Consider the following 25,464-nt stretch of genomic DNA (forward strand, 5'->3'; position numbering starts at 1 on the left):
AGCAGGACAACCCATTTGAAGTTCATTTCAGTGATGGGGGAAGAAAAAACCCCACTTGCTGTTTTTCAGTCCCGTCCCCCCTATAAAGGGGTAACTCGCACAGCTCCCCTGGGAGCCCACCTTGCCATTTTCCAGAGGGAGGGAAACTGAGGCACACAGGACGCTTGACCCTCTGGGGCTGTGCTGGGTCTCCGGGACAGGGCGCTGGTCACAGGGGAGGGCTCTAAGCAGCTCCAAGGACCCAGGAGTCCTCACTGCCAGGTCTCCCAGTCTCACCAGCAGGCTACCACTGAGGGGGGCCTGGTCTGTGCACAAACTCCCCCTTGATCGTGGCTGAGATGCACATGAGCAACACGGAGACCAATGTGCAAAGTAACCTGTTCACAACAGTCCCCTTTGGTCTTGCACAACACCCTCTCTCCCATCACAGTGGACCCCGTGCGCTTCATGGGGTCTGACACTGGACCCAGCCTGCCCCCATCTCCTGCCAGCTAGCAGGACCATCCTCGTGCCAACCCTGCCAGCTACGGAGCTGACATTTCCCAGCAGTCCCTAGCTGATGAAGGCAGTGCATCATGGTACTGCATTTATCAGCTCCTTAAACCCTGGTCGCCTGTGCGTGGTGGGTCCATCACCCCCCTGCTCTGATTGCTGGAAGCCTCCTCTTTTTTTCCAGCCTCCATGTATTCAGATCAAAAGGACGATGGTTTGGACAGGTCTGACCCTGTCTCAGGCAGAGGTTGGGCTAGATGTGACCTCCGCAGCTCCCTGCTTGCCCCACAGCTCTACAGGTCCTCATTTGCAGCTTCCCAAAAAAACCCCGACCTTCCCCCCATGCTTCTGCCATGTCCTGCGGGCCTGGGGTCCAGCCAGGGAGAGGTCATGACTGCACACGGGGGAGAAGACCTGGGCTGTACACACTAGCACAAAAATGAGCTGGAATAAACTTTTTCAACCCAATAGGATTTAGGGCCTGCAGCGTATGCATGTTCCGGGCTGTCCATCCAGGACACGGCGGGTGTACGTGACTCGATGGGCAAGCGTGGGTGGACACAGGGGTGTGTTTCTGGCTGGGTGCATGAGGGGTGTGTGTGTGTGGAGGGGTGGGGGGGGTTCCGGCTAGATGTACAAGAGGTGTGTGTATGTGTGTGTGTGTTTCTGGCTAGATGCATAATGCGGGGGTGCGTGTGGGTGTGTTAGCATCTTGGGCATATATGAAGGGTGTTTGCATGGGTGGGTGGGAAGGTTTCTGGCTGGGTGTATAATGAGCTTTCGTGCGTGTGTGTATGTGTGTGTGTTTCTGGCTGGGTGTATATGAAGTGTGAATGTGTTTCTAACTACCTGTATGATGATGGGGCTGTGGGGGAGTGTGCGGATGTGTTTCTGGATGGGTGTATGAAGGATGTGGGTGTGTGTGGGGGGGGTCCATTTCTGGCTGGATGCATAATGAGGTGTGCATGTGTATGTGTGATGTGTGGGTAAATTTGTGGCTGATATATGATAAGGGATGTGTGTGTGTGTGTGTGTGTGTGTGTGTGGCTGGATGTATAATGAAGTGGGTGTGGGGTAGGTGTGAGTGTGTGTGTGTGCACACATATATGCTTGTGTTTCTGGCTGGATGCATAAGGTGTGTGTGTGGGTGTGTGTGTGGGTATGTTTCTGCCTGGATATATAATGAGGGATGTATGTACATTTGTGGTTGAATGTATAGTGAAGTGTGTGTGTGTGTGTGCACGCACGCTTCTGGCGGGATGTATAATAAAGTGTGTGGGTGGGTGTGTGTTTCTGGCTGAAATATAATGAAGTGGGTGTGTGTGCTTGTGACTGGCTGCATAATGAAGTGTGGGGGTAGGTGTGAGGGTGTGGGTGTGTGTTTCTGGGTGGATATATCATGAGGTGTGTGTGTGTGTAGGTACGTTTCTGGCTGATCTGTAATGGGGGTGGGTGTGTGTGTTTGTGACTGGCAGAATAATGAAGTATGTGTGTGTAGGGGTAGGTGTGAGGGTGTGTGCATGGGTGTGTTGGTGGCTGGATGCATAATTAAATGTGTGGTTGTGAGGTTGGTGTGATGGGGTGTGTGCATGAGTGCATATGCATGTGTTTCTGGCTGATATATAATGAGGTGGGTGTATGTGTTTGTGGCGGGCTGTATAATGAAGCATGTGGGTGTAGGTGTGAGGGTGTGTGCATGGGTGTGTTGGTGGCTGGATGTATAATAAAATGTGTGGTTGTGGGGGTAGGTGTATGTATGTCTATGTGTTTCTGGCTGTTAGGTAATGAGGTGGGTGTGTGTGTGTGTTTGTGGCTGGCCGTATAATGAAGCCTGTGGGTGTGGGTAGGTAGGTGTGCGGCTGTGTGCATGGGTGTGTTTCCGGCTGGACATATAACGGGAGTGCCTGCCTCCGCGCATGTGCGCGCGTGCACTGGGACACACCAAGGCTGCTAGGAGCTCTCCCGCCCCCAAGGGACACACAAAAGCGCCCGGCGCACAACGCCCGGCCCCTCCAAGGCGCAGTCACTCGCCGGGACGCGACAGAGAGGCAGAGGCACGGGGGCACCTTTGTACATGGTTTATCTCGGCCAGAACAAACAGCTTCGTGGGAACTCACGGGAAAAGCCCAGGACCGGACACGGATGAATCGGACGACAAACCAGATCGAAAGGGCCGGGCGCTGTTTGGTGCTGGGCGGCTCGCGCACGAGAAGCGCGGGTCCCAGAGAGGCCCGCGGACCACCCGGGGGTCATTAAATAAACTCTTCTGTACAATGTACAAGGAAAGGAAGATCCTGCGCCCCCCCCGAGCTCACGGGGGCTGGTGGACCGCGTCCAGAGAGGCATGCGGGGAACGTGCAGCTCTCAGCCCACCGCAGCACGGGCATCCTCACCCCGCGGGGGTCCCCTGAACTGATGCGACCACCTCTGGGGAAGGAGAACGGCTCGACCAGCTCCCTGCCCGGGCGGACTAGCCAGTGCTGGCCGTGGCCTAGCGCCACCCCACCCCGTGGCCCGTGGAAGCAGGCTTGTCCCCAGCCGCCCAGGCTGCCGGACCCAGGAAGACGGCCAATCCCCCCCTCCCCGCCAGCGTTGGCCCCGGGAGCCCCCTGCCTGGATTCGGACAACCGACACGACGATATCAAAGACATGAGAGAGACTGCGGGGAAGGGGCAGCACGTCGAGGCCAGAGAAGATACAGAAAGCCACGTCCTCCGGGGCAGGCTCCTCTCCCGTGCCCCGCCAGCTGCATCGCTCGCTCCTCCTTGCCCTGCCTCTCACTCCAGCGAGAGCTTCACCAGGCTGGCTTGGACCTTGGCTTGGTCCACGGCGTCCAGGAGGTTCTTGGCGTCCACGGCCAGCGTGTGGGAGGCCGTGAGCATCTGGCGCTTGCACTCCTCGTTCAGCGAGGTGACCGCGTTTTGCTGAGCCAGGCGCATCTTATTGATCAGCTCGGCCAGGTCCTTGTTCAGGAGCTTCTGGGTACCCTCGATCTGCCGGCACAGAGCACGTTCACGCGGGAGCACGAAGAGCAGGGGAAAGCTGGGGACCTCCCCGGGTTATGCTTGGGAAGAGCCTGTCCTGGCCCTGGTGACTTAGTGGGCCCCCCCATAACATGCCAGGTCTTGCACCCATAAGCTGCATGCAGTGTCTCCGTGCCACTGGACTGGCTACGAGCACTGGATCCAGCCCACGGGGACAGATAAGGAGGTCTCCGGGCGTGATCCAGCCCACAGCACCGTCCATTGGCAGATGTGGGAGGTTGTTTTCCCCTAAGTCACAGCGGTCAAGCTCCTCTGACCATGAGGCCACATGAGTTTGACCCCTGTGACTTAGGGGGTAACAACCTACTGCATCTGCCAATGGATGGAGCTATTGCATTAGCAGAGAGGGGTTGAGGGCTGGGTCTGTGCCCTGCTGATGGCTGTTGGTAGGAGCAGTCTTGCACACACACGTGTACACACACACACCCACCCCTTGCACAAGGATGCAAACACAGTCCCTACGGAGACACTATGGGCACCTGCTCCATAAAAGCCAGCTCCCCCTCCTCGGGGCCAGGCGCTATAATAACACCTCTTGGGCATGGGTTTGCTCCTTATCGCGGAGTAAAAACCCAAGGTAAATTACTCCACGCTCACGATCGCCTGTGTCTGCCCGCACCCCTCCCCAGGTGACAGCATCGTCTTCCACGTCCAGGAGGGCACCAGAAGGGGCCCAATCCTACCTCGGTGCGGGACGCCGCGGGCAGGACGGGCAGGATCTCGTCCACGCTGCCGATCAGCTTCCGCAGGGAGAGACCCACGTTCTGCGGAGGGGAACGGGGATGTGAGAGGCAATGGCTCAATTCTCCCTAACAGCCACCAATAGCATTACCCTGGATGCACCCGGGTTAGGAAGAGGTGCGTCCTGGGTAATGCTATCGGTTTGCAGCTAGTGCTGGAACCTGGGTCGAAGGCTGGTCGTGGGTGGAGGATGCGAGTTCGAGTCCTGCCCTAGACTCGCGCCTCGGTCCCTGGGGCTGGTGGAGGGTCCCAGGACGTGGTGCTGGCCACGTGGCTAGCTGCAGAGGGACCCCCGCTTTTCCCCGGTGGAGGTCTCAGGGTTGCTTTACCTTCACGACGATGATGTACCCCTCGGGAGGCAGCTGGCAGATCTCGTTCTTCAGCTGCAGCACGGCCTTCACCAGGTCTGTCACGTTGCTGTAGACGGCATCGTCCGTCCGGTCCAAGTTGGCCGTGGGGGCTGACTGGAACGGCTGGGGCAGGGTGGGGGGGCAAGAGGTCAGCTTGCCTAATGGGGTCCTTGCAAATGGCTTTGGCAATAGGCACCGGAGAGAAGGAAGGGCAGGGGCATGTGATGTGGGGGGGGGGGGGTTCAACCTGCCACTGGCCAACAGGGACATAGCCCGGGATCTTCTAACCATTATCCTGACACCAAACCTCTCTTTTACGCCCATGCAACAGGGCAGGAGACCCAGAGCCACCCTCACCAGCCCCCGGTTCAAACCTAGGGGAGGAGAGAAGTGACCGATGGCCTGGGGGGCTCTGGAGAGCATGGGGGTGCACTAAGAGGCCATTTCCAAAGCACATCCCAGCATGACCCCCCGGGCTTCTCCTGAGCAGGCCCCGTCCTCTCTGCTCGTGTGCGCCGAGCTCATAGATCCGGGCTGGGGAAACCCTGCTCCCAAAGCCCTTGGCAGGCTCGTGACCCCAAAGCACGCGTGCAGGAGTGGGACAGACGTGGCCTGCAGGGCTCGGACGCGGTCCTGCCGTGCGACCCCGAGCGGAAAAGGAGGGACGCAGGCTGGGGCTGAGGTCGTCCCCCCCGATCAGGTCTCCCACCTACCTGTGCACCGAACCTGGGAGGTTTCTGCGGTGGGCCCGTGAACTCAGCTACACCATCAATAAAGGGAAATTAAAAACAATCATTATTATTATTATTATGGCATCAGAGGAAGCAGGGCTGGAGGGACCGGAGGTGGCCTTGGCTACCCCGCCCCAGGGCTGGCAACCCCACAGTGACCTGCCTCTTCTCACCCCCATCTTCCTCGCTGCAATTTAAGCTCAGCTCTTTGCAGCCTACGCCGCGCAGCGGTCACGGAGAAGAGTCTGTACCCTCCGGCTCTCTAAACTAAGCAACAACCTCACAATTGGGCCTCTGAGTGCTGGGAGCTGGCAGGGGAGAGGGGCAGGGGGTGGATCAGTCCTTGCAGAAATATCTGTGCTCCTGTGAGAGACTGGACACTGGACCGAGGGGACAAGGAGAGGGGGCAATGCCCGGCAGCTCTAGAAGGAGGTACAAGCCCCGATGCGGCACAGTGAACCAGCAGTCCTCTCTGGCTTGGGGTAGCATGGAGACAAGCAGCTCAGAAAGAGTGGCCCCCTCCTATTCAATGAGCATGTGCAATTAGAAACCCCTGCACACAGGAATCCCCTGCTAGCCCCCCACCCCGCTGCATGGGCCTGCCTGCAACGAGGGGGAAGGGGCAGTCTGGCATGGACACTCACTGTAGTCGGTCTCCTTCTCCGGGAGTAGCTGCAAAGGAAAGAGAAATATAACAGTATATAACAGCATGTTCTCCTATGGGGATTGTCTCCTACTTGCCCCCTCTCCTGCTCTGCTCCATGTGTCATGGGGCTTTTAAGCCTCCCCCAGAGGTGCTGGGTGCCGGCTGCAGCTCAGGCTGAGGATGGGGACTGGGCTGTGCCCATGCTCCTGCTGGCACCAACCCCACAGGGTCCTGGCTGGAGGGTCTTGACCCTTAGCTCAGGCTCAGATCAATGCTGCATTTGGGGTCACAAAGGTATTTTCCCCCATGGTCAAACTGGTGTGGACTGGAGGGAGGTTGCCTTCCTCTATAGCAAGGGGCGTGGCCTCTACCTGGGATTTCTCAACCTTTCATAGAAGCAGGGCATAGGCTGCCGTGGGCCCCCCGCTTTGCCTGCGGCCGGTTCAGGGGTGATGTCTGGTGTGATGGCAGGGTTGACAGTGGTTTTACAAAGAGTTTAGACAGGATGGATGTGTCCGGGCTGGTTTGCACAGGGCCGATCCTGCCTCAAACAGGGGGCTGGACTAGATGGGACCTCTGGAGCGCCCGTCCAGCTCCACTGCTCTAGCATTTCTATGCCAAGTGCCAGCTCAGACGGCCAGCAATGAAAGGAGCAGCGTAGCAGTTCCTGCTCCCATGCACACCGCCTTTGCTCTGTTGCTGCAGCTGTTCTGCATCAGCGTGGCCAGCCCCGGGGAGGTCGGCACCTGCTGTCTCCAAAGAGATGCTGGAGGCAGCCCTTTGCCATTGCACAGGTCCAACCGCTTGCTCACAAGCAGCTGTGCAAAGTCTGCCAGCAGGAGCAATCTTGCACTGGTTTGAGAAGGCTGCACTGGGACCAATCTCCAGTCTCCACCCCGTTACATTTGCCCCAGGGGCTTCACAAATGAATGGCTCCAGCCACAAGCATGGGAAAGAGCGCTGCCGGACTAGCAAGCACAGACTCTACTGTGAACATAAAGTAAAACTATCCATGAATTGCCATTAACAGATTCAACAGAAGCCAACTTCAGATTGACAGATGCAGGTTCAACCTGTTCACATATCTCGCACGCCTGACTGCACCGAGGCTAGCTCTGGGGCTGGTCATGGCAATTCAGCCGTGCACTCACACTTCCAAGTGTTGGGAAGACCCTCAGTTCATAGAAATCCCAAAGCCGTGGGGCTGGAAGGGACCTCCAAAGGTCTCGTCCGGTCCAACCCCTGCTTGAGGCAGGATCAGTCTTGTCCAAACCAGCCCAGACAAATCCATAATCACAAAAATCATAGAAATCATTGAAATCCTAGAGCCGAGGGGCTGGACGGGAGCTCCAGAGGTCACATCTAGTCCAACCTCTGCCTGAGGCAGGATCAGCCCTGTGCAAACCAGCCCGGACAAACCCATCATCCAAACTCTTTATAAAACTACCTTCAACCCTGACCCAAGACATTGCACCACAGGAAAGCAGAGGGACCGCGGCAGCCAGCATGCTGCTTCTATAAAAGGCTGTTAATATGCACTCAAGAGGTCCCAGGCAGAAGAAGGCAACCCCCCTGTCCAGTCTGCACCAATGTGACCATGGGGGTACAATCCTTCCTGACCTCAAATGCAGCATCAGTCGGACCTTGAGCAGAGGGACAAGACCCTCCGGACCTTGCAGGATCGACGCCAGCAGGAGCATTGGCACAGCCCAGTCCCCATCCCAGCCCCAGCCTGAGCTGCAGCAGCACCCAGCGCCTCTGGGGGAGGCTTAAACCCCCCCTGACATACTTAGCAGGAAGATGGGGAGGGGGCAACCAGCAAAGCCCAGCAGCCTGGAAAATACCCACGCAGCTCCAGGCTCTTCTTACCACGCTTCACAACAAGGGTTTGAAGGAACTGTTTGAGTCATGCAATGCGGACCTACACTGCAGCGGGGGGTAAGTATAAGGAGATCATGGATCATCTCTGAGTGACACTAAAACACACAGCTGAGTTCGAAGCCTCGTGAAGGGAAAGGCTATGCATGGAGAGAGAGCTAGGTTCCCTGTAAAGCTTTAGCCTCTATGGGGACTGGCCTTGTGCTACTCACAGGAGGAGCGTTGTTGTTCATAAACACCATGGGGTCCTGTAGGATGGAAGAACAAGAAATATAAGTAGCGCAGAAACAGCGAACCACGTACGTGTTATCACAAAACCATAGAAAACGAGGGTTGGAAGAGATGCCAGGAGGTCACATCTAGTCCAACCCCCTGCTCCAAGCAGGACCAGCCCCAACTCCGTCCCTGGGCCGTCGGGTAGTCACAGACATATGGCCCCCTAGGAAGTTCACAGTTGCTGTCACTAGACTGCTTACCCCCCTCCCAGGCAGTATTTAGAGGCTCTTATTCCAAAATCCCAGCCTGCTATCTCCTGGGCTTAGGGAGAATCTCTTTTACGTGTTAGCAGTATAGGCCCCATGACATGCAATTGAGCAGTTCTGATGCAGTTTACACATCAGTAAAGCCTTGAACTGTCCCAGGAGTTTTAACACAGTTCTTGCTTTACATATTTTTTAGTTTGAAATACTCGCGAGGGCCTCTTGGGGCATTTTCGAACCATTCATTTTGTCCCAGTTCAAAAATGCCCTCGTGTTTCCAAACGCAAGTGAATGCAGAGTCACAACATTCGAACTATAAGAACGAATCATTGGAGTATTTTGACTGACACGACACGAATGTATCTGGCCTGAGTTCACCTGCTAATTGCCCGTTATCCAGGTCAATGTCCGATTAAAAAAACACTACTGCAGCCAATTGAAACACTGGCAAACACTTAAAAAATGCAGTATATTCCACAGGAATCAAAACTGGCCAACTTTCCGAGGGATTGTCAATGATATTTGTAAGCAAGACGGACAGGATATGATACAAGATACGATACAATACAATGTGGTGTAAGGTATTATACCATATTTACTCATGTACCACACACACCTCCCCCCCAAAAATTAGCCTGCCAAAACGGGGGTGCATGTCTTATGCAGGGAAGCTGATTTCTGTCCTGGAATAGAAGCATGGACACATTGCAATGGCTGCTGAGGGCTCTGCTTCTCTCTCTTCTTCCAGCCAAAAGCTGCTGGCAATTCGGCAGTGGCTGAGAGAGGGTAAAAACCAGCGTTCACCTGAGACAGCCAAGGAGCTGCTGCATGCGGTCAGCTTTGGGCTGTGATTCTGGAAAAATCTTTTTTTTTTCGTGCTTCTGCCTTCCCAAAGCAAGGTGAGGGTCCTACCTGGGGATGCGTGGTATGTGAGACAGTACAGCAATGCAGTGTACTCATTGAGGATGAAAAGCAGCCCTGAACTGGGCAAACCGAACATTGCAGCCTTGCTGCCATCCGCTGCCCTGGGATTTTCCCAGGGAAACGTCCCGGCCGACCCCAAGGGGACGGGACAGGGACTCACCAGGGATTTCTCCTCCTGCTGCAGCCACTGATAATCCTCCGTCATTTGCCTCTGCTGTTTGTCCAGCAGCTGCCTCATCTTCACCCGCTCCATCTCCCACAGCTTCTGGGCCTCCTCTTTGCTGCTGGGCCGGAGGAAGTCCTCCTCCTGCGACACAAAGGTGAGCAGTGACTAAGGGGGTCATGCAGCAGTGACCACCCACCCCCTCCCCAGCCCTGCACCCACTGGGCCCAGGGCAGCTAGCCACACTGCAGAGACCCTCCACCGCGCCTGCAACACCGTGACTCTGGATCCCCAGCTCTGTAAGGCATCAGAGTAGGTCCCGAGCCTCCGACCAGCGCATCAAGGCAACCTGCAGGAATGGTCCCGCGCCCTTTCCCTTTGCACCGCTACCATATTTTCTTGCATGCAACATGCAACTTCCCCCCCCAAAAAAATATCTGCTGGGAAATGTGGTGCGTATTATAGGTGAGAAATACAGTAAGAGCAGTTGCTGCCACTTCCCAGTGACCCTGCAAGGAAAACGTGCACAGACACCCTGGAAGTACAGCATGGAGCTGGCCGGGATCCTAGCTGCCACTATTCAGTTACTTAGTACGCAGCGGGCGCGTCTACACAAGACGCTACGGCACCGTAGCAATGAGCTATGGCACCACATTGGTACTGTGCAGTAGCATTGCCGGGCACTAACCGCGCGGTGATGCTAATGTGCAATAGTAACAATCTACTATGCAGTCGCTCATTGCTACTGCGCAGTAGCACCGGGAAAATACCGTGCGGCGACAATACTGTGCGGTAACAACTGCGCAGTCTGCTGCATGTGTAGATGTGACCAGAAGAGATCCTTTTTTTTTTCATGCTACCTTCTCAAAAACAAGATGCGCACATTTTATTCTGCAGCATGTATGGGAATGATTGGCTTCCTCTTCCTTGATGCACCCTTTTCTTTCTAACAGGCTCTCTGCAAAAGCAAAGCCTTAAATCTTCAGCTCTGCCTTCCTCCAGGGCACACAGGGTAGCAATGCGGGCTGCTCCTGAGCAGGACGTATTGATTTGTCTTGTTGCTCACGAGAGCTGGGCGGTGCACTATGTTATTGCTCCCGTTTGGGGAGTCTCCAAAGGTGCCATGGAAAGTTGGGACCTCTTGGTGCTGCACGGAGCAATGCAAATGCCCTGTCTCATGGTGCCCGCTCCAGTCTAAGCTGGGGCTGCTCACTGGAAAGGGGTGGCAGGCCGGGGGAGGGTGCTTGGAGATGCACGGGGTGGGGGTCTGCAGAAAAACCACAGAAGCAGCCAGACTCAGGGGGGAAATGAGGCTGGTAATGGCAATCCCAAAGACCTTGCCTCAGTTTCCCCACCTATAAAATGTTCCCTATGTCACAGGGGAGCTGTGAGGCTCAGTTCTTAAAGCCACAACGACCAACCCCTTGTAAGGGCAAGACTGGCCCACAGCCCCTGTGCAGAGCGGGGCATACACCCCATTTCTGAGCTCAAAGCAACCCCTCTCGCTGGTACAGATAAAGCACAGAGCAGCCAGTTTCAGGCTCTCCTGTGCATGGTCCCGGACAAGTGGCTTATTTGCTCCCACCAGTTTCCAGGGCAGCTGTGCCAGCTGCTCACGGGTGGGCTGCCCTATCAAGAGAACAGCAGCCTATCCATGAACATGCCCTAAGGAGCCTTCACGGGGGGAGGATGCACCACGTTGCTTTCTGGAGCTCATCCGTGCCCCCGGTGCCCATGGTGGCTTGGTGCCACGGTGCCCCCTACTTCCACCGAGGCCAGACAATGCCGCCAGATGGCTTGCCTGACCCCAGCTCATACAGGCAGGCGCTGAAGGGGTTAAAGGGGCTGATTCTGGAGCCAGGGCAGGAGGAACGGCGTTGGCATAAAAAAGCAGACATTGCAGCATAACAAAGACCGAGGCCACAGGACGCAGCACCCCTGACGGACCCTGGCCAGGGGAGCACTGGCCAGGGACCGGGCTCTTGCTGCTGGACACCCCAACTTGCTCCATGGGGGCGGTAGCAGACACAGGCTCTCTGGGCACTCCTGCCCCACCGATGTGCCCTGGTCGTGTGCGAGGCAGGGCGGCCGTGGGGGCCCGTCTTACCCTCATGCTGTGGCGCTTGAAGACATTATGGCGGTTGAGCGGCGGGGTATGCAGGGAGTTGGCAGGCGATGGGTACTCGATGGGGCTCGTGAGCGTCGGCGAGCTGGCACACAGGCCCTCGGGCACCTGTCCGGGGAAGCCGGAGGCGGCGGGCACAGAAACAGGACGCACACGGTGAGCAGACACAGACAGGGAGAGCGCGAGGCGCGGGGAGCACTGCAGAGGGGCTTTCACCCGGGGGGAGTGAAACAAGTGGTCTCCTATGCCTGGGCTGTGCCAACGCTCCTGTTGGGGTTGAGTCTTAGCTACAGGATCTTGCCCCTGCACCCAAGGACAGACCAAGGCTGCATTTGGGGTCAGGAAGGGATTTCACCCCTCCGGTTAGACTGGTACACACTGGCGGGGTTTGCCTTCCTCTGTAGCAGGAGCACGGCCTCTGCCTGGGATCTCGGGAGTGTATATTAACCTTTGCAGCAGCAGGACATTGGCCACCGTGGTCCCTTTGCTTTCCCTGGGGCAGGGGCGGGTGTGATGCCTGGTGCTGTGCCGGGGTGACTCCCGTTTTGCTCAGAGGTTGGTTTGGACAGGGCTGGATGGGACCTCTGGAGGTCCCTTCCAGACCCACTTTTCTACGACTCTATGATTTGGGGAATCTGGCCATTTCCTGCCTCAGTTTCCCCACCTGTAAAATGGGAATGGTGCTCCCTACCTCCCAGGAGAGTTGCAAGGCTAAGTTTTTAAAGCTACATGCTTCTCCAGCCATCCTCCTCCCAGGATCTTAAAGGGCCTTACAAGCAACAGCTAATGCAGCCTCACCGCCTCCCAGCAAGGCGAGCTGTGGTGATGGGTTGACGAGAGAAATCAGCTTCCCTGTTTGGGAGGTGGAGAAACTGAGGCACAGGGAGACAAAGTGACGTGGCCACAGCCCTGCAGTGAGTCTTTGGCAGAACCCAGAGCTCCCAGTCCCACTGCACTGGAACCAGTAGGCCACATTGTCTCTCTAATAAAGTACTTTCAGCCCAAAAGGGCCCAATTCTGATCCTGGAGGCAACTACATTGAAGCCAACGGGGCTCGGCTGGTGCATGCCAGGCCCATCCAGGGCACGCTAAGCACTAAGATGTGACTCATGGTACTTCACTGCTGAACAGGCACTAGATGGAGGCTGGACCAAGGTAGAAAGGGCCAAATTCTGCTCAGAGCCACCGCGCTGCTGCTCCACTCAATTCAGCACGGGGCAGGGGTGAAGCTATGTTGCAGCAGAGGGGAGAAGGACCCAGCTACGACTGTCCCTGGAAAGGAAATGCAGGAAGGGCTCGGCTCTGCTAACCCCTGGGCGCGCTGACACCTGAGCTGGGTGAAAGTCTCTCTCGAAGCTTCAAGGCACAAACAAGCATCCTATGAGAGCATCGCTAGGCCGATATCATCGTAGTGGGGAAGGGAGGAGTGTTCGAATCCTGCTGGAGCCCAAGGCAAAAGGGGATTAGCTGTTGTATGGAGCTGGCTGGCAGGCAGCAGCTGGTTAGCGATAGGCACAACCAAAGCGCGAGGGTCTCAACCCCCTAAGCATGATGCTGGCAGCCCCAGGTGGGAGCGCAGCCTCCAATATCCCACCTCTTGGTGCTGGCAGGTGGGCTTGTAAAAGCCCCGGGGTCTTACCTGGAACTGCAGCTTGGGAGCCAACAGGTTGGTCTGTGGAGGCGGCTTGTATTTCGGCCGGCTGGGCTGAAGGAAGAAGACGACTGTCATGTCACAGAGGGGGCCAGCACAGACAGCATTCGCCCGCAGGTGAGGCGACACAGGTACCGAGCACATAAAGAGGTGGGTTTCTGGATCAGTGGCTTGTAGTGGTGCCTTAGGGCATGGGGAGGAGTTGGGGGATTCCTTGGGAGACCCCTGCCAGCTTCACGTTCCTAACTGAACCGGTCAGTACTGGCCGTGCCGCAAACTGGAGTGAGGCTCCACGTTACACGCAGTCCGTGACAAACCCACGCAGCGTGTAGCAGTGTTGAAGTTAGAACATGCTGGGAACCGCCGCACATAAAGGGTTAATAATGTTTCTTGCCTGCACTGCTCCGACTTGCCACCAGAGGGTGGCGAGCAGGGGTGTGGCTAGGAGTCACTTGTGCTCTACCCCTGCTCTTCTGGAGGAGGGGGCTAGGAGCAGTGCATCCTGGGATGCTGGAAGACCACAAAACCATCCATTTTATCTCTGTGGAGCAGCATGAAGTGACCCTAACACGAGCTGGGGAGCACAGCCCAGAGTTAAGCCACACCTAGCGTGGCATAACTTTAAGATGGTCCAAGGGCACTTTGCACGTGTTAACGGACTTTAACATGAGGACACTTGTATAACACGTGACTTCACCTTCAAAGTCATTAGCCTGTGGACAAGAATGGGGACCAGCCAGAAAGCAGGGTAAGAATTAAGAAAAGTAATGTAACAGGTGATTGATGGCTAGAAATGATATTTAGAGATTTGCTTTTAGGAATTGGCTTGTAGGTAGAGTAGAGACGACAATATTTATTACATTGAACAATAGTCCAAGGGAATGGCAAGGGTTAATTGGTTTCTAAAAGTCTGTTTGTGATAAAGTTTCACAGTCTCAGCCTTCAAGGCCCACTGTGTCTGAAGCTAGTGGACAAACAAGCTGTGCAAACATGTACCACAGTGTTCCCTAGCAAAGACAAAGGAACCCGTAGCATTGGCATTAGGTCACAGTGACCAACTGGAAAACCCCAGAGATTTCTGGTTTTGGTCAAATGACCAAATCAGGAGGTCGGGCATGCCCAAATTAAGACACGGATAAATGCCCAAATTAAGACACGGATAAATGCCCAAATTAAGATGTATGCATGTGATGGGTTTGTAGAAACAAACAATTATTCTGACGGGACAGAACTTGGACAATATAATGACTACAAGGAGACCAATCAACGATTCCTGGGAATAAAGAGTCATCAGGGGAAAAGAATACAAAAGGAGGGATTTTCAGAGCAACGGGGGGATCCCAAGGCCACCATGGGCAGAAGGCGCACCACTGGCCCATCTCATCCACCCACAACTCTTTGCGAACCCCCTGGGACTGGCAAATAATTGGTATTGTATTCTGTAATCACCTTGCTTGCTTTCCTTCGATTACTCTTATTTTCTATCACTGTGTATCATAGATTTCATAGCTTTCATAGACATTGGGGGCTGGAAGGGACCTCATGAGATCATCAAGTCCAGCCCCCTGCCATAGGCAGGGAGTCCGCTCGAAGAAAAATATCCAGATGTTTTTTGAAGGAGTCCAGAGTAGGTGCTTGCACCACTTCTGGGCGGAGTTTGTTCCAGACTCTGGACACTCGCACCGTAAAAAACTTTTTTCTTATATCCAGACTAAATTGGCCTTCTTGGAGTTTGTGGCCATCAGACCTTGTTATCCCTTGGGGAGCTCTGGTGAACAGGTGTTCTCCCAGGTCCTGATGTACCGCACTTATGAAGTTGTAGGCTGCCGCCAAGTCCCCCCTGAGCCTTCTCCTCTCCAGACTGAAGAGTCCCAAGTCCCTCAGCCTCTCCTCGTATGGCCTTCCCTCCAGGCCTTGGATCATACGAGTGGCTCTCCTCTGGACTTTCTTGAGCTTCTCCACATCCCTCCTGAAGTGGGGGGCCCAAAACTGGATGCAGTTCTCCAGCTGCGGTCTCCTCAGGGCTGAGTACAGCGGGAGGATGACATTCCTGGTTTTGCTTGAGATGCATCGGTAGATGCACGCCAGAGTTTGGTTTGCTTTGCCGGCCACAGCATCACACTGGTGGCTCATATTCATCTTGTGGTCAATCAAGACCCCCAAGTCCCTTTCAGCCGTGGTACTAGCAAGCGTAGCATTGCCAAGCCTGTAAGTATGTTGGGGGTTCTTCCTACTGAGGTGCAGCACCTTGCATTGGATGCCATCCGGTTTTGGTCTCCCCACCTTGAGAACATGTCCAAATTGACCCGCATTCCCAGCCTGTCTTGCGGTGTGACGGCCCTCCCCCATAATTTGGTGTCAGCTGCAAACTTTGCCAGTTCGCATCTGACTCCTGACTCCAGATCGTTAATGAAGACTTTAAAGAGTACCGGCCCAAGTACCGAGCCCTGAGGGACTCCACTGCTCACCCTGCACCACGTTGATTTGCTCCCGTCAGCTAGTACTCTTTGGGTCCGACCCCTTAGCCCGTTGCCTAGCCATTGGACCATGAGATGATCAAGGCCACAGTTCCCCAGCTTAGCCATGAGGACATTGTGGGGCACTAGGTCAAAGGCTTTCTTGAAGTCCAAATATATGACATCCACATCATCTCTCTCATCCAGGGTGTATGTTGCCTGGTCATAGGAGATGAGGTTGGTCAGGCATGACCTGCCAGTCACAAATCCATGTTGGCTGGCCTTCAGAAATTTGCTTTCTGTTAGTTTGGCATTGATGGATCCCTTGACAATATCTCCAGTATTTTTCCAGGGACCGACGTCAGACTGATTGGTCTACAATTCCCCGGGTCATCCCTCCTCCCTTTTTTGAAGATAGGGACCATGTTGGCTCTTTTTCAGTCTTCCAGGATCTCTCCCGAGTGCCACAAATTTTCAAGCGTCTTTGCCAAGGGGGATGCCATGATGTCCGCCAGCTCCTTCGAGACTCGGGTGCAATCTGTCAGGGCCCGCGGCCTTGTGAATGTCCAGCTTCTCAAGGTGTTCCCTCACCTGATCCACATCGATTTTGGGCCCACCACCCACTCCCAGGATGGTTCATGTCCTATCGGGCAGTGTGACCCCCTTGTGGGGGTGAAAAACTGGTGCAAAAAAAGTCCTTTAGGAGATTGGCCTTTTCTTGGGCGTCAGATGTCAGCTGCCCTGTTTGATCTCGCAGGGGCCCAATGCTATTATTGCTCTTTTTTCGACTTCCCATGCATCTGAAGAAGGACTTTTTGTTGTCCTTGATCCCCATAGCTAGCCTGAGTTTGGTTTGTGCCTTGGCTTTTCTCAACCGCTCCCTACAGATGCGGGCGAGTGCTGAGTAGTCCTCTTTGGTAATGCTTCCCATTTTCCAACTAGTGTAGGCTACTCCTTGGAGCGTAATGAGGTCCAACAGTTCCTTATTCAGCCAAGGGGGCTTCCTTGCCCGTTGATTACATTTCTTGCAAGATGACATGGCTTTCCCCTGTGCCTCAAGGATTATATTTTTGAGAGATGACCATGCCTCGTGTACTCCCTTATCTAGGGGGGTATGGCCTCTAATTGCCTGACTTACCAAAGCTCTGAGTTTGCAAAAGTCAGCCTTCCCAAAGTCAAGGATTTCTGCTTTACTGAGGGATTTGCCTGCTCTTTAGTGAACTAAGAAGGTGACCAAATCATGGTCGCTGTCACCAAGCTTCCCCTCGATCCTCACATCGCTCATCAGGTCCTCCCCTTTGGCCAGGACCAGATCCAGCAATGCTTCTCCCCTAGTCAGCTCATAGACTTCCTGCATTAGGCAGAGGTCGTTAATGCAAGCGAGAAAGCTGCACGACCTGTCAGATTTGGCCATGTGCTCATCCCAAGAGATGTCAGGGAAGTCGAAGTCCCCAGTGACAATCATGCATCGGGAGCACGCAGCCTCGACCAGTTTGCTAATGAATTCCTGATAAAGTTCTTCCTCTTGGCAGGCAGGTCTATAGTAGACTTCTCCAAGTATGTCACCCTCCCTATGTTCTCCCAGTATTTTGACCCAGAGGGTCTCAAGACACCCTTCCTGGTTAGAAAACTCAATTTGCAGGGAAGTGAACTGATCCTGGACATAGAGAGCAACAAAATCAAATAAAATGTGCCTATTATTGAATGGAAGAAGTTGTGATCGGTCTGAAGGTTTGGAACAAGGTGTCAGGACTGGGTCATAAATCCAGCACCAACAGTGATGGGAGGTTTTATCAGATACAAGCAAAACAGTATAGGGATCCACCAGCTGAGAGAGAGAAACAGAAGGTCACACAGCCAATCGCCTCGAACAAGTGAAAATGCGAATATCCATAGATGTGCTAATCTAGAAGGACAAGGTTCTTTGGGCAAATGTGGTATCTTTCATTAGACCAATTAAAATAAAATAAAATAAAAAATAAAAGATACCACATTTACCCAAAGAACCTTGTCTGCCTACGTCCTTAGCCTAACACGGCTACAACCTGCACCCCCAAAATCTAGAAGGAAGCATGGGAGAAAAGATGCCAGCTCGGTATAGGGGACATTATCCCTGGGAAATTTAGAGCAAATGGGCAAAGGAAGCAGCATTGGTGTGTGGAAAAGACAAGACAAATATGTGATGTTTCCAGCTAGGATGCAATGAGAAATTTAGGGGTATAAAATGGAAGAAGAGAGAGCGCTTCTTTGCTAGTGTGAGCTGCTGGAGCCAGCCAGCATGGGACAGCTCCCATCTCCCTGGCAGGCCCAGGTGTAAGTATTTGGATCAAATGCTTGTAACTGTAATTAGTTCATGCATGCAGCAATTAATAAGTATGGTAAGACTGCTGGCTAGTGCGTAGTTAGCATTGGGTGGTGGTCTTTTCAAGCATTTGTTGAAGGTACTGTGGTACAACTGCTGTTGGCATTTGCAGCAAGGGACATTTAGGAGAAAATTTCTCACTAGGAGGGTGGTGAAGCACTGAAACAGACTATTTAGAGAGGTGGTGCAGTCTCCATCCTTGGAGGTTTTGAAGACCCAAGTAGACAAAGTCCTTGGCTGGGAGGATGTAGTTGGGGCTGGTCCTGCTTGGAGCAGGGGTTGGACTAGATGTGACCTCCTGAGGTCCCTTCAACCCTTGTTTTCTATAGTACTATGATTTGGATTTAATCAAGGATTTTATCTGAATTACCGACTGGGTCATTCAGATTCCAACATGTGGAAAACAGGCAATTGCTCCAGGGAGCTGCTTTCTAGCAAGGGGAGACCCTGTGTTTCATTCGGGTGTCTCACCACACCGCCAAAGGGACTGGCATCCAGTACAACGGCACAACACGCTGTCTGCCTGTGCCCAGACAGCCGTGCTGTTTGACACACACAGACACACACAAAAATATATGGCACGTGATTGCTATTGAGATCACCTAGTTATGCTCCTTGATGCATAACCCTAGAGCCCCCCTATGCCACTGCCTCGGAGGCAGACAGCTGGTAACACCACGCGTCGTGCTGCGAGTCCCAGCCCACAAGGTGAGAGCACTCCTATTTGACAGGTTAAAAATCAAGTGTGCATTTGGTTTTTAAACCCCTTTTGTCCCAAGCTGTGGCTGGGGTGATCTCTGAGCAGATGGGCTCTGCTGCTTGGGCAGAAGCACTTGTCCCTGCCCAGAGCTGGAAGAAGCAAAGCTCCCATCGCTGCAGGGCTTGTGGGCTAGGAAGTCTGGCGAACTCAGGCGATGGGGAAGGGACAGGGAATCCGAGTTACTGACACCATTATGTACGTTCATGGGCCACGAGCAAGGAGGAGCTGAAACCCTGAGCTACAGCAGCACGGGCCAACCTTTGTGGCCGGTGTGCCATAAATTAGCCCCACACCCTCATCGAATACCACTCTGACGCCCTGCCCGATCTGCTGCTCTGCATTCTGCTCCCTGCCCTGAGCTCCCTGCCCGATCTGCTGCTCTGCGTTCTGCTCCCTGCCCTGAGCTCCCTGCCCGATCTGCTGCTCTGCGTTCTGCTCCCTGCCCTGAGCTCCCTGCCCGATCTGCTGCTCTGCATTCTGCTCCCAGCCCTGTTTGCCCCTGTGTTGCCTGCCCATGCCACTTGTGCTCCAGGTTGACCACCCCAATCTCAAAGGGCAAATAACAGCTGTAGTAGGTTTGTATCCTCCCCTGTAAGCCATCCTCAACGAACCCCACGTGCTCAGGATGGACTCTGTGGGTAGAGCTGGGTGGGGCAACAGCTGGCACAGCTGGAACAGATGTCCCACAGCAAATCCCACGTGCTCTTCCTACCTTAGGAGGTGGATCCTGGAAGGAGGAGGGCTCCATGATTTTGGGAGGCCGGTGGCGATTGTTCCTCTCCTGCTCCTTGGCGATGTCCTTCTCCATCAGGTAAATGTCACTGCACGCCAGGGAAGAAAAGGAGCCACCATTACCCCACCCACTGTGCAAGGCAAGGTGCCAAACTGGATGGACCCACGGGATGATTCGAGACATCATCTCTTATATTCCTAACTAGGGGCTGTGGACCACGTTGGCCATGGCAGACGTCATAGCAGAGAAAGGCTTGGAGGGATGGCTGGCCAGACCCATGCAGGCCGGTTCAGACTGTGCTGAACTGGAGTGAACTGGATGTCTGTGGGTATGTGGCCCCGATTCTCTTGGGCACTTCCACAGGGGAAGGGTGGGAGACTGAGTTGTGGACGGCTGGGTATCAGGACAGCGCCACGGCTCGTTCCTCGCTCTGCAATGACAACCTGAAGAGCAGAGCTGGGCACAAGGTGAGGCTTCATCAAAATGCTCTCTGAAGACATGTGGGATCCCAGGGTGTTTTACTGGACTGAGTTAGGCATTGGGGCCTGGTGGGGAGGGCAGCGGGGTGGGTTTTGGGAGGTCCAGGGCCAACTCCAAGCTCTCCTTGGTGCAGAGTGAGCCAGAGGGCCAGAGTCTGCTTGGCCTCAGGCACTACAGAGACCAGGAATTGGAAAGCCACCTCCATCTCCCCAAATTGCTCAGGGGTGGACATGAAAGCCAGTGCTTCCACTCAGTCCCATCTCCCTGTTCTGTGCTAATGCAAGAGGAAACCAGTGCCCAAATCTCAGCAGTGGCCAAGGGAGGAATTTATCATCCTCTGGCCTGCTCCGTGGGCAAGGAGCATGGAGATGCATGTGGACCCAGTGTCAGCTACCTGGGGGTTAAAGCCAGGGTCCCGAGAGCTCAAAAACCATCGGCCTTTGGCTTTGTGATTCACGGGCCCCACGGTAGATAGCAAAATGGCAGCCACCGGCAAGGAGGACTCCCCACTGCCCAAGCCCCTGGCATTGCACAGGCCTGTCTGACACAGAAGAGCTCCTGCCAGCCAGGCTTTCCAGCATCGGGGAGGCGGTGCAACGAAGGTAGTAGGGAAACCCCTTCAGCTGCCATGCAGAGCAGAATGCTAAAGAACTGCACGCCAGTCCACCACGTGTCCAGTCAGCCGTAGTTCACATCCAACCAACCGCACTCCCGCTCAACCACCGGTCCAGCCGCACTCCCGTTCCTCTCGTGTTCAACCAACCGCGCTCCAGCGAACTGCATCCAGCCACTACTGACACCTTTGCTGTCTGCCTCCCCACCCTTCTCCACCCTAAATGAAAATGGATGCACTTTGGTTTGCAGGTAGCTCACCTTACAGCATGAGTGCATGGAGCGTGGAGGTGGCATGGAGCATTGCCTAGCGGTTACACCAGAAGGTTGGAGGTGAGCACTTACTGGCTCTTCATCACTTAGTATTTTGTCAACCTTTATCATGTCCCCCCTTCAAGCATCTCTTTTCTACACTGACCGGGCCTGGCCCCTTTAGTCTCCCTATGAAGACTACTTACCCTCCCTATTTCCCTTCTCTGCTTCTTCTATCTCCTTTGGAAGAGGCAGGGACCAAAGCTGGGCACAGGATTCAAGGTGCATTGCACCATGGGTTGATAAAAGGGCATTCTGATGCTTTCCATTTTGTTTGCAAGTCCCTTCTTATTCATTCTTAATGTTGTGTTGGCCTGTTTGACGGCTGCTCACCACCAACAGTGTGTTGAAGGGGATGCTAACGAAGCGCATCAAGGCAAACCGGTTGTGCCATGTGGTTTTTTCAGCCCTGTTCCCCACTGACGGTCCCATTACCGCAGTTGTTCAACACCCTCCCATGCCACCCCGCTGCGGCCATGTCAATGCCAACACAGCTATTGCAGGAGCTGCCCTGCCAGGCAGACATGGCCACAATGCCTCCCGCCAGGTACTCTGGATGTTGTCCCATGTCAGCCCCTCCTTGGCGGTTACCTCAAGTTGCAGACAAGCTCCTTAAACTTGGGCCTCTCGTTGGGGTCGTAGTCCCAGCAGCGCGTCATGAGGGTGTAGAGGATGGGCGGGCAGTTGTCAGGCTTGGGCAGGCGGTCGCCTTTCTCCAGCACGCTGATCACATCCTTGTTCTCCAGCCAGAAGAAGGGCTGCTTCCCGAAGCTCAGGATCTCCCACATGCACACGGCTGCAGGGCAGGCACACATCGTGTTGTGGGTCAGTAGGTGGGGGCCGGACCAGCAAGGCGCGGGCACCAACTGGGCAAGAGCTCTTTGCACTGGTGGTGATGCAATGGGGGGGGGGGGAGACCCACCTGGGGTGGGGGGCACCTGGGGAAGTCCCTGCTCTGCTACTGACCCGTTCACACACCCCCACCCCCTCCGCCACGGCTGGGCGTCTTGCTCACCGAACATCCACACATCGCTGGCGGAGGTGAAGCGGCGGAAGTTGATGGACTCAGGAGACATCCACTTGATGGGGAGCCGGGTCACGGAAGCTGTGAGGGCAGAGGAGTGGGTACGGTCACTCTTCCACCCCAAAACCATGCCAGGCGAGGGCCAAGGAGCATCTAACCATGGCAGAAGCCAAGTGTGGTACCCCCAGGGGCTCCTGGCCCCCTACACCGATCATGGACATGCCCTTTGTTGACCCTCAGAGTTATTTGGGGGTCCAAGGAAGGTCCAGGGAGCCTGTGCAACCAGTAGTAGTCAAGAGGATACATTGCAATTCATGCTTTTTAGTGGATAGCAATTTGGCTGGCAATTTTAGTATCCAAATACAACAGGGATATGGAAGCTAAGGCAATATAATGATGAGTGATACCAATTTTAGTACTGAAATACAAATGCTAAAACAACACATATAAAGCCTATCAAACCCAACAATCCAATGTTCATGATTAACTGAATTTTTAATCCGTCAAATAGAGATGAATCCTAAGTCCTAATATTTTCTAACATACACCATATATTCAAATGGTACATGAATGCTAATTTTAGTATGAAATATAAATGGTAAGATAATATAATGATAAGTAATAATAATTTTAGTACTGAAATGCAAAAGATATATGAATGCTGAGACAATATTGATAACCCTATCAAGCCAAACAATCCAATGTTCATTACTAGCAGAACTGTTAATATTTGAAATAAAGATGAATCTTAAATGTCCTAAGTCCTAAATGCTTCTAACATATGCTATAGATTCAAATGGTATGTGAATGATAAGAAAATATAATGATGATGAGTAATACCAATTTTAGTACTAAAATACAAAAGGTCTGTGAATGCTAAGACACTATAACGATGAGTAATGCCGATGTTAGTCTGAAATGTAAAAGGTATATGAATGGTAAGAGAATATAATGATAAGCAATACTAATTTTAGTACTGAAATACAAAAGGTATATGAATGCTAAAACAATGTAGGCAAGGCCTATCCAACCAAACAATCCAATGTTCATTATTAACAGAATTTTTAATCCTTCAAATAGAGGTGAATCTTAAGTGTCCTAAATCCTAAATTCTTCTAACATATACCATATATTCAAATGGTACATGAATGGTAATTTTAGTACTGAAATACAAAAGGTATATCAAGGGTAAGACAATATAATGGTAAGCAATGACAATTTTAGCACTGAAACACAAAAAAATATATGAATGCGAAGACTATATTGGTAAGCCTATCAAACTAAACAATCCAATGTTCATGACTAACAGAATATTTAATATTTGAAATAAAAATTCATCTTAAACTTCCTAAGTCCTAAAGTCCTAAAAGCTTCTAGCATATACTATTGATTCAGATGGTATGTGGATGATAAGAACATCTAATGGTGATGAGTAATACCAATTTTAGGTAAAGCCTATCAAACCAAACAGTCCAATGATGACTAACAGAATTTGTAATACTTCAAACAGAGATTAATCTTAAATGTCCTAAGTCTTAAAGTTCTCAAAGTTTCTAACATATGCCATAGATTCAGATGGTATCCGAATGATAAGACAACATAATGATGAGTAACGCCAATCTTAGTACTGAACTATGACTGGTATATGAATGGTAAGAAAATATAATGATAAGTAATACCAATTTTAGTACTGAAATACAATATATATAAGACAATATATATAAAGCCTATCAAACCAAACAATACAATGTTCATGACTAACCAAGTGCTTAATACTTCAAAGACAGATGATTCTTCAGTGTCCTAAGACCTAAAGTCCTAAAACCTTCTCATATAGGCCATAGATTCAAATGGTATATTAATGACAAGACAATATAATGATAAGTAATACTAATTTTAGTACTGAAATACAAAAAGTAGATGAATGCTAAGACAATATCATGCTAAGTAATACCAATTTCGTACTGAAATATGAATGGTATATGAATGGTAAAATGACAATATGATGGTAAGTAATAACACTTTTCGGACTGAAACACGAAAGGTATATGAATGCAAAGACAATATCGGTAAAAACCTATCCAACTAAACGATCCAATGCTCATTACTAACACAATGTTTAACACTTGAAATAGAGATAATCTTAAATGTGCAAAGTCCTCAACATCTCTACCAGGGCCCAGCTGTCAGCCAAGAGGCCTTCCTACCAAGGCTTGAAATCTACATTTCAAAGTGCTTATTTTGGTGTAATGGCATGCGGGCCATTCAGCCAGAGTCCAAGGCTGAAGAGCAAGGATTTGGTGACAAACCTGGATGTTTCTCCTTGATTTCTCTGGCCCAAAAGTGTGCTAGGAAATATAGAAAAACTGCAGGTGACAAAGGAGGCTGGGCAAGCTGGATGCTAGGCTGCGGGGAGCACTTTGGAGGCTCATTGTGGGCAGCTTTACTGCATATAATGGTTGCAAACAGTTCCTGAAGTAGGACATGCAGATGTCCTGTTCACCCCAGGAGCAGACGGCAGTCTGGGCCTGCCAGCTGCTCACAAAGACCGATCTTTGATGGGTTCCCCATGACATGACGTTTCACTGCACTGGGTGAGGTTGTCCAAGGGGAAGGATATAGTTTTGTGACTGTTTTGTTGCAAGGGCTGCATTGGGCTGGAGGAGCCGGAGCTGGAGAAGGGCAAAGGTCCCAGGGGAGAAGGTCCCAGGAGAAAAAAGGAAAGGTCCTGGGGAGGATGGAAAAGCAATAAAGACGGGTTGCCCTGGAGCAGAGCCTGCCATGCTGTTGGAGACGTCAGCGCTCGAATACCCCTCTTCAGTCAATCTAAACACCACGCCTGGCTCTACGACTGGTGAGCATCCTCCATCCCCGGCTCTCGCCCTGGGACTTCAGATACTCCCAAATTCGTTGGCAGGCATCCTACATGCAGCCCCAAGCCCGGAGGTGTTGGGATTCGGATGCCCCCAGTTGATCTTAGCCCACCAGAGATTATATATTTGCTCCTCAATACGGACTCTGAAGACTGTGGTCAGCGAGCGTACCTGGCTTGCAAACAGCAGATTTTTAATAGTCTCTATAGCTTCAGTCCGGCTGCAGTGTACATCTTCAACAGGCCTCCAGCCCTGTTGCTCTCCTTATGGCTTTCCCCACACCTGACACCTTCCCCTTGACTTCATGGGGCTTTGGTCCACGGCCCTTCCACCCTGGCCCTCACCTTTGTAATACTCGTCGTCCTCAATGTACCGGGAGAGGCCAAAGTCCCCCAGCTTCACGCACTCGGACGAAGCCACCAGGACGTTCCTCACGGCGATGTCCCTGCAGACAAGAAGGAGGGCCAGTCACTCCCTGGGATGGGGAGCCAGGCATCGGGGTCTTCCCTTGATACAACTCCCCTGGGGTTGCCAGCTCTGCGATCGGGCGGCTGTAACCCTGGTCTAATCAGGAGCAGGGGGGCTGGGAAACCCACCGGGGCTCTGATTCTGAAGGGAAAAGCAGGAA

General features: G+C 52.9%; 1 protein-coding gene across 9 annotated transcripts in view; it reads right to left on the reverse strand.

Annotated features, from left to right (window-relative positions):
* Positions 1-2,561: 2,561 nt before the first annotated feature.
* The window catches only part of PTK2B (protein tyrosine kinase 2 beta), a 95,310-nt gene continuing 72,407 nt past the window's right edge, over positions 2,562-25,464 (reverse strand). For 3 of the 9 annotated variants that reach the window (XM_025193667.1, XM_014526560.2, XM_025193668.1), the window contains exons 19-31: positions 25,181-25,281; positions 21,955-22,044; positions 21,531-21,735; positions 19,515-19,623; positions 13,213-13,278; positions 11,556-11,681; positions 9,446-9,592; positions 8,095-8,130; positions 6,003-6,030; positions 5,341-5,396; positions 4,607-4,750; positions 4,220-4,300; positions 2,562-3,485 (exon numbers count right to left, since the gene is read on the reverse strand). In XM_025193667.1, the coding sequence (XP_025049452.1) occupies positions 3,270-3,485; positions 4,220-4,300; positions 4,607-4,750; positions 5,341-5,396; positions 6,003-6,030; positions 8,095-8,130; positions 9,446-9,592; positions 11,556-11,681; positions 13,213-13,278; positions 19,515-19,623; positions 21,531-21,735; positions 21,955-22,044; positions 25,181-25,281 (1,405 nt within the window). In that variant the 3' untranslated portion in view covers positions 2,562-3,269. The remainder of the gene's footprint in view (positions 3,486-4,219; positions 4,301-4,606; positions 4,751-5,340; positions 5,397-6,002; positions 6,031-8,094; positions 8,131-9,445; positions 9,593-11,555; positions 11,682-13,212; positions 13,279-19,514; positions 19,624-21,530; positions 21,736-21,954; positions 22,045-25,180; positions 25,282-25,464) is intronic. The other 6 variants (XM_025193669.1, XM_025193673.1, XM_025193672.1 and 3 more) reach the window with 6 other exon arrangements.

The sequence above is a fragment of the Alligator sinensis genome, unplaced genomic scaffold, assembly GCF_000455745.1.
Source record: "Alligator sinensis unplaced genomic scaffold, ASM45574v1 scaffold1603_1, whole genome shotgun sequence".
NCBI lineage: Eukaryota > Metazoa > Chordata > Crocodylia > Alligatoridae > Alligator > Alligator sinensis.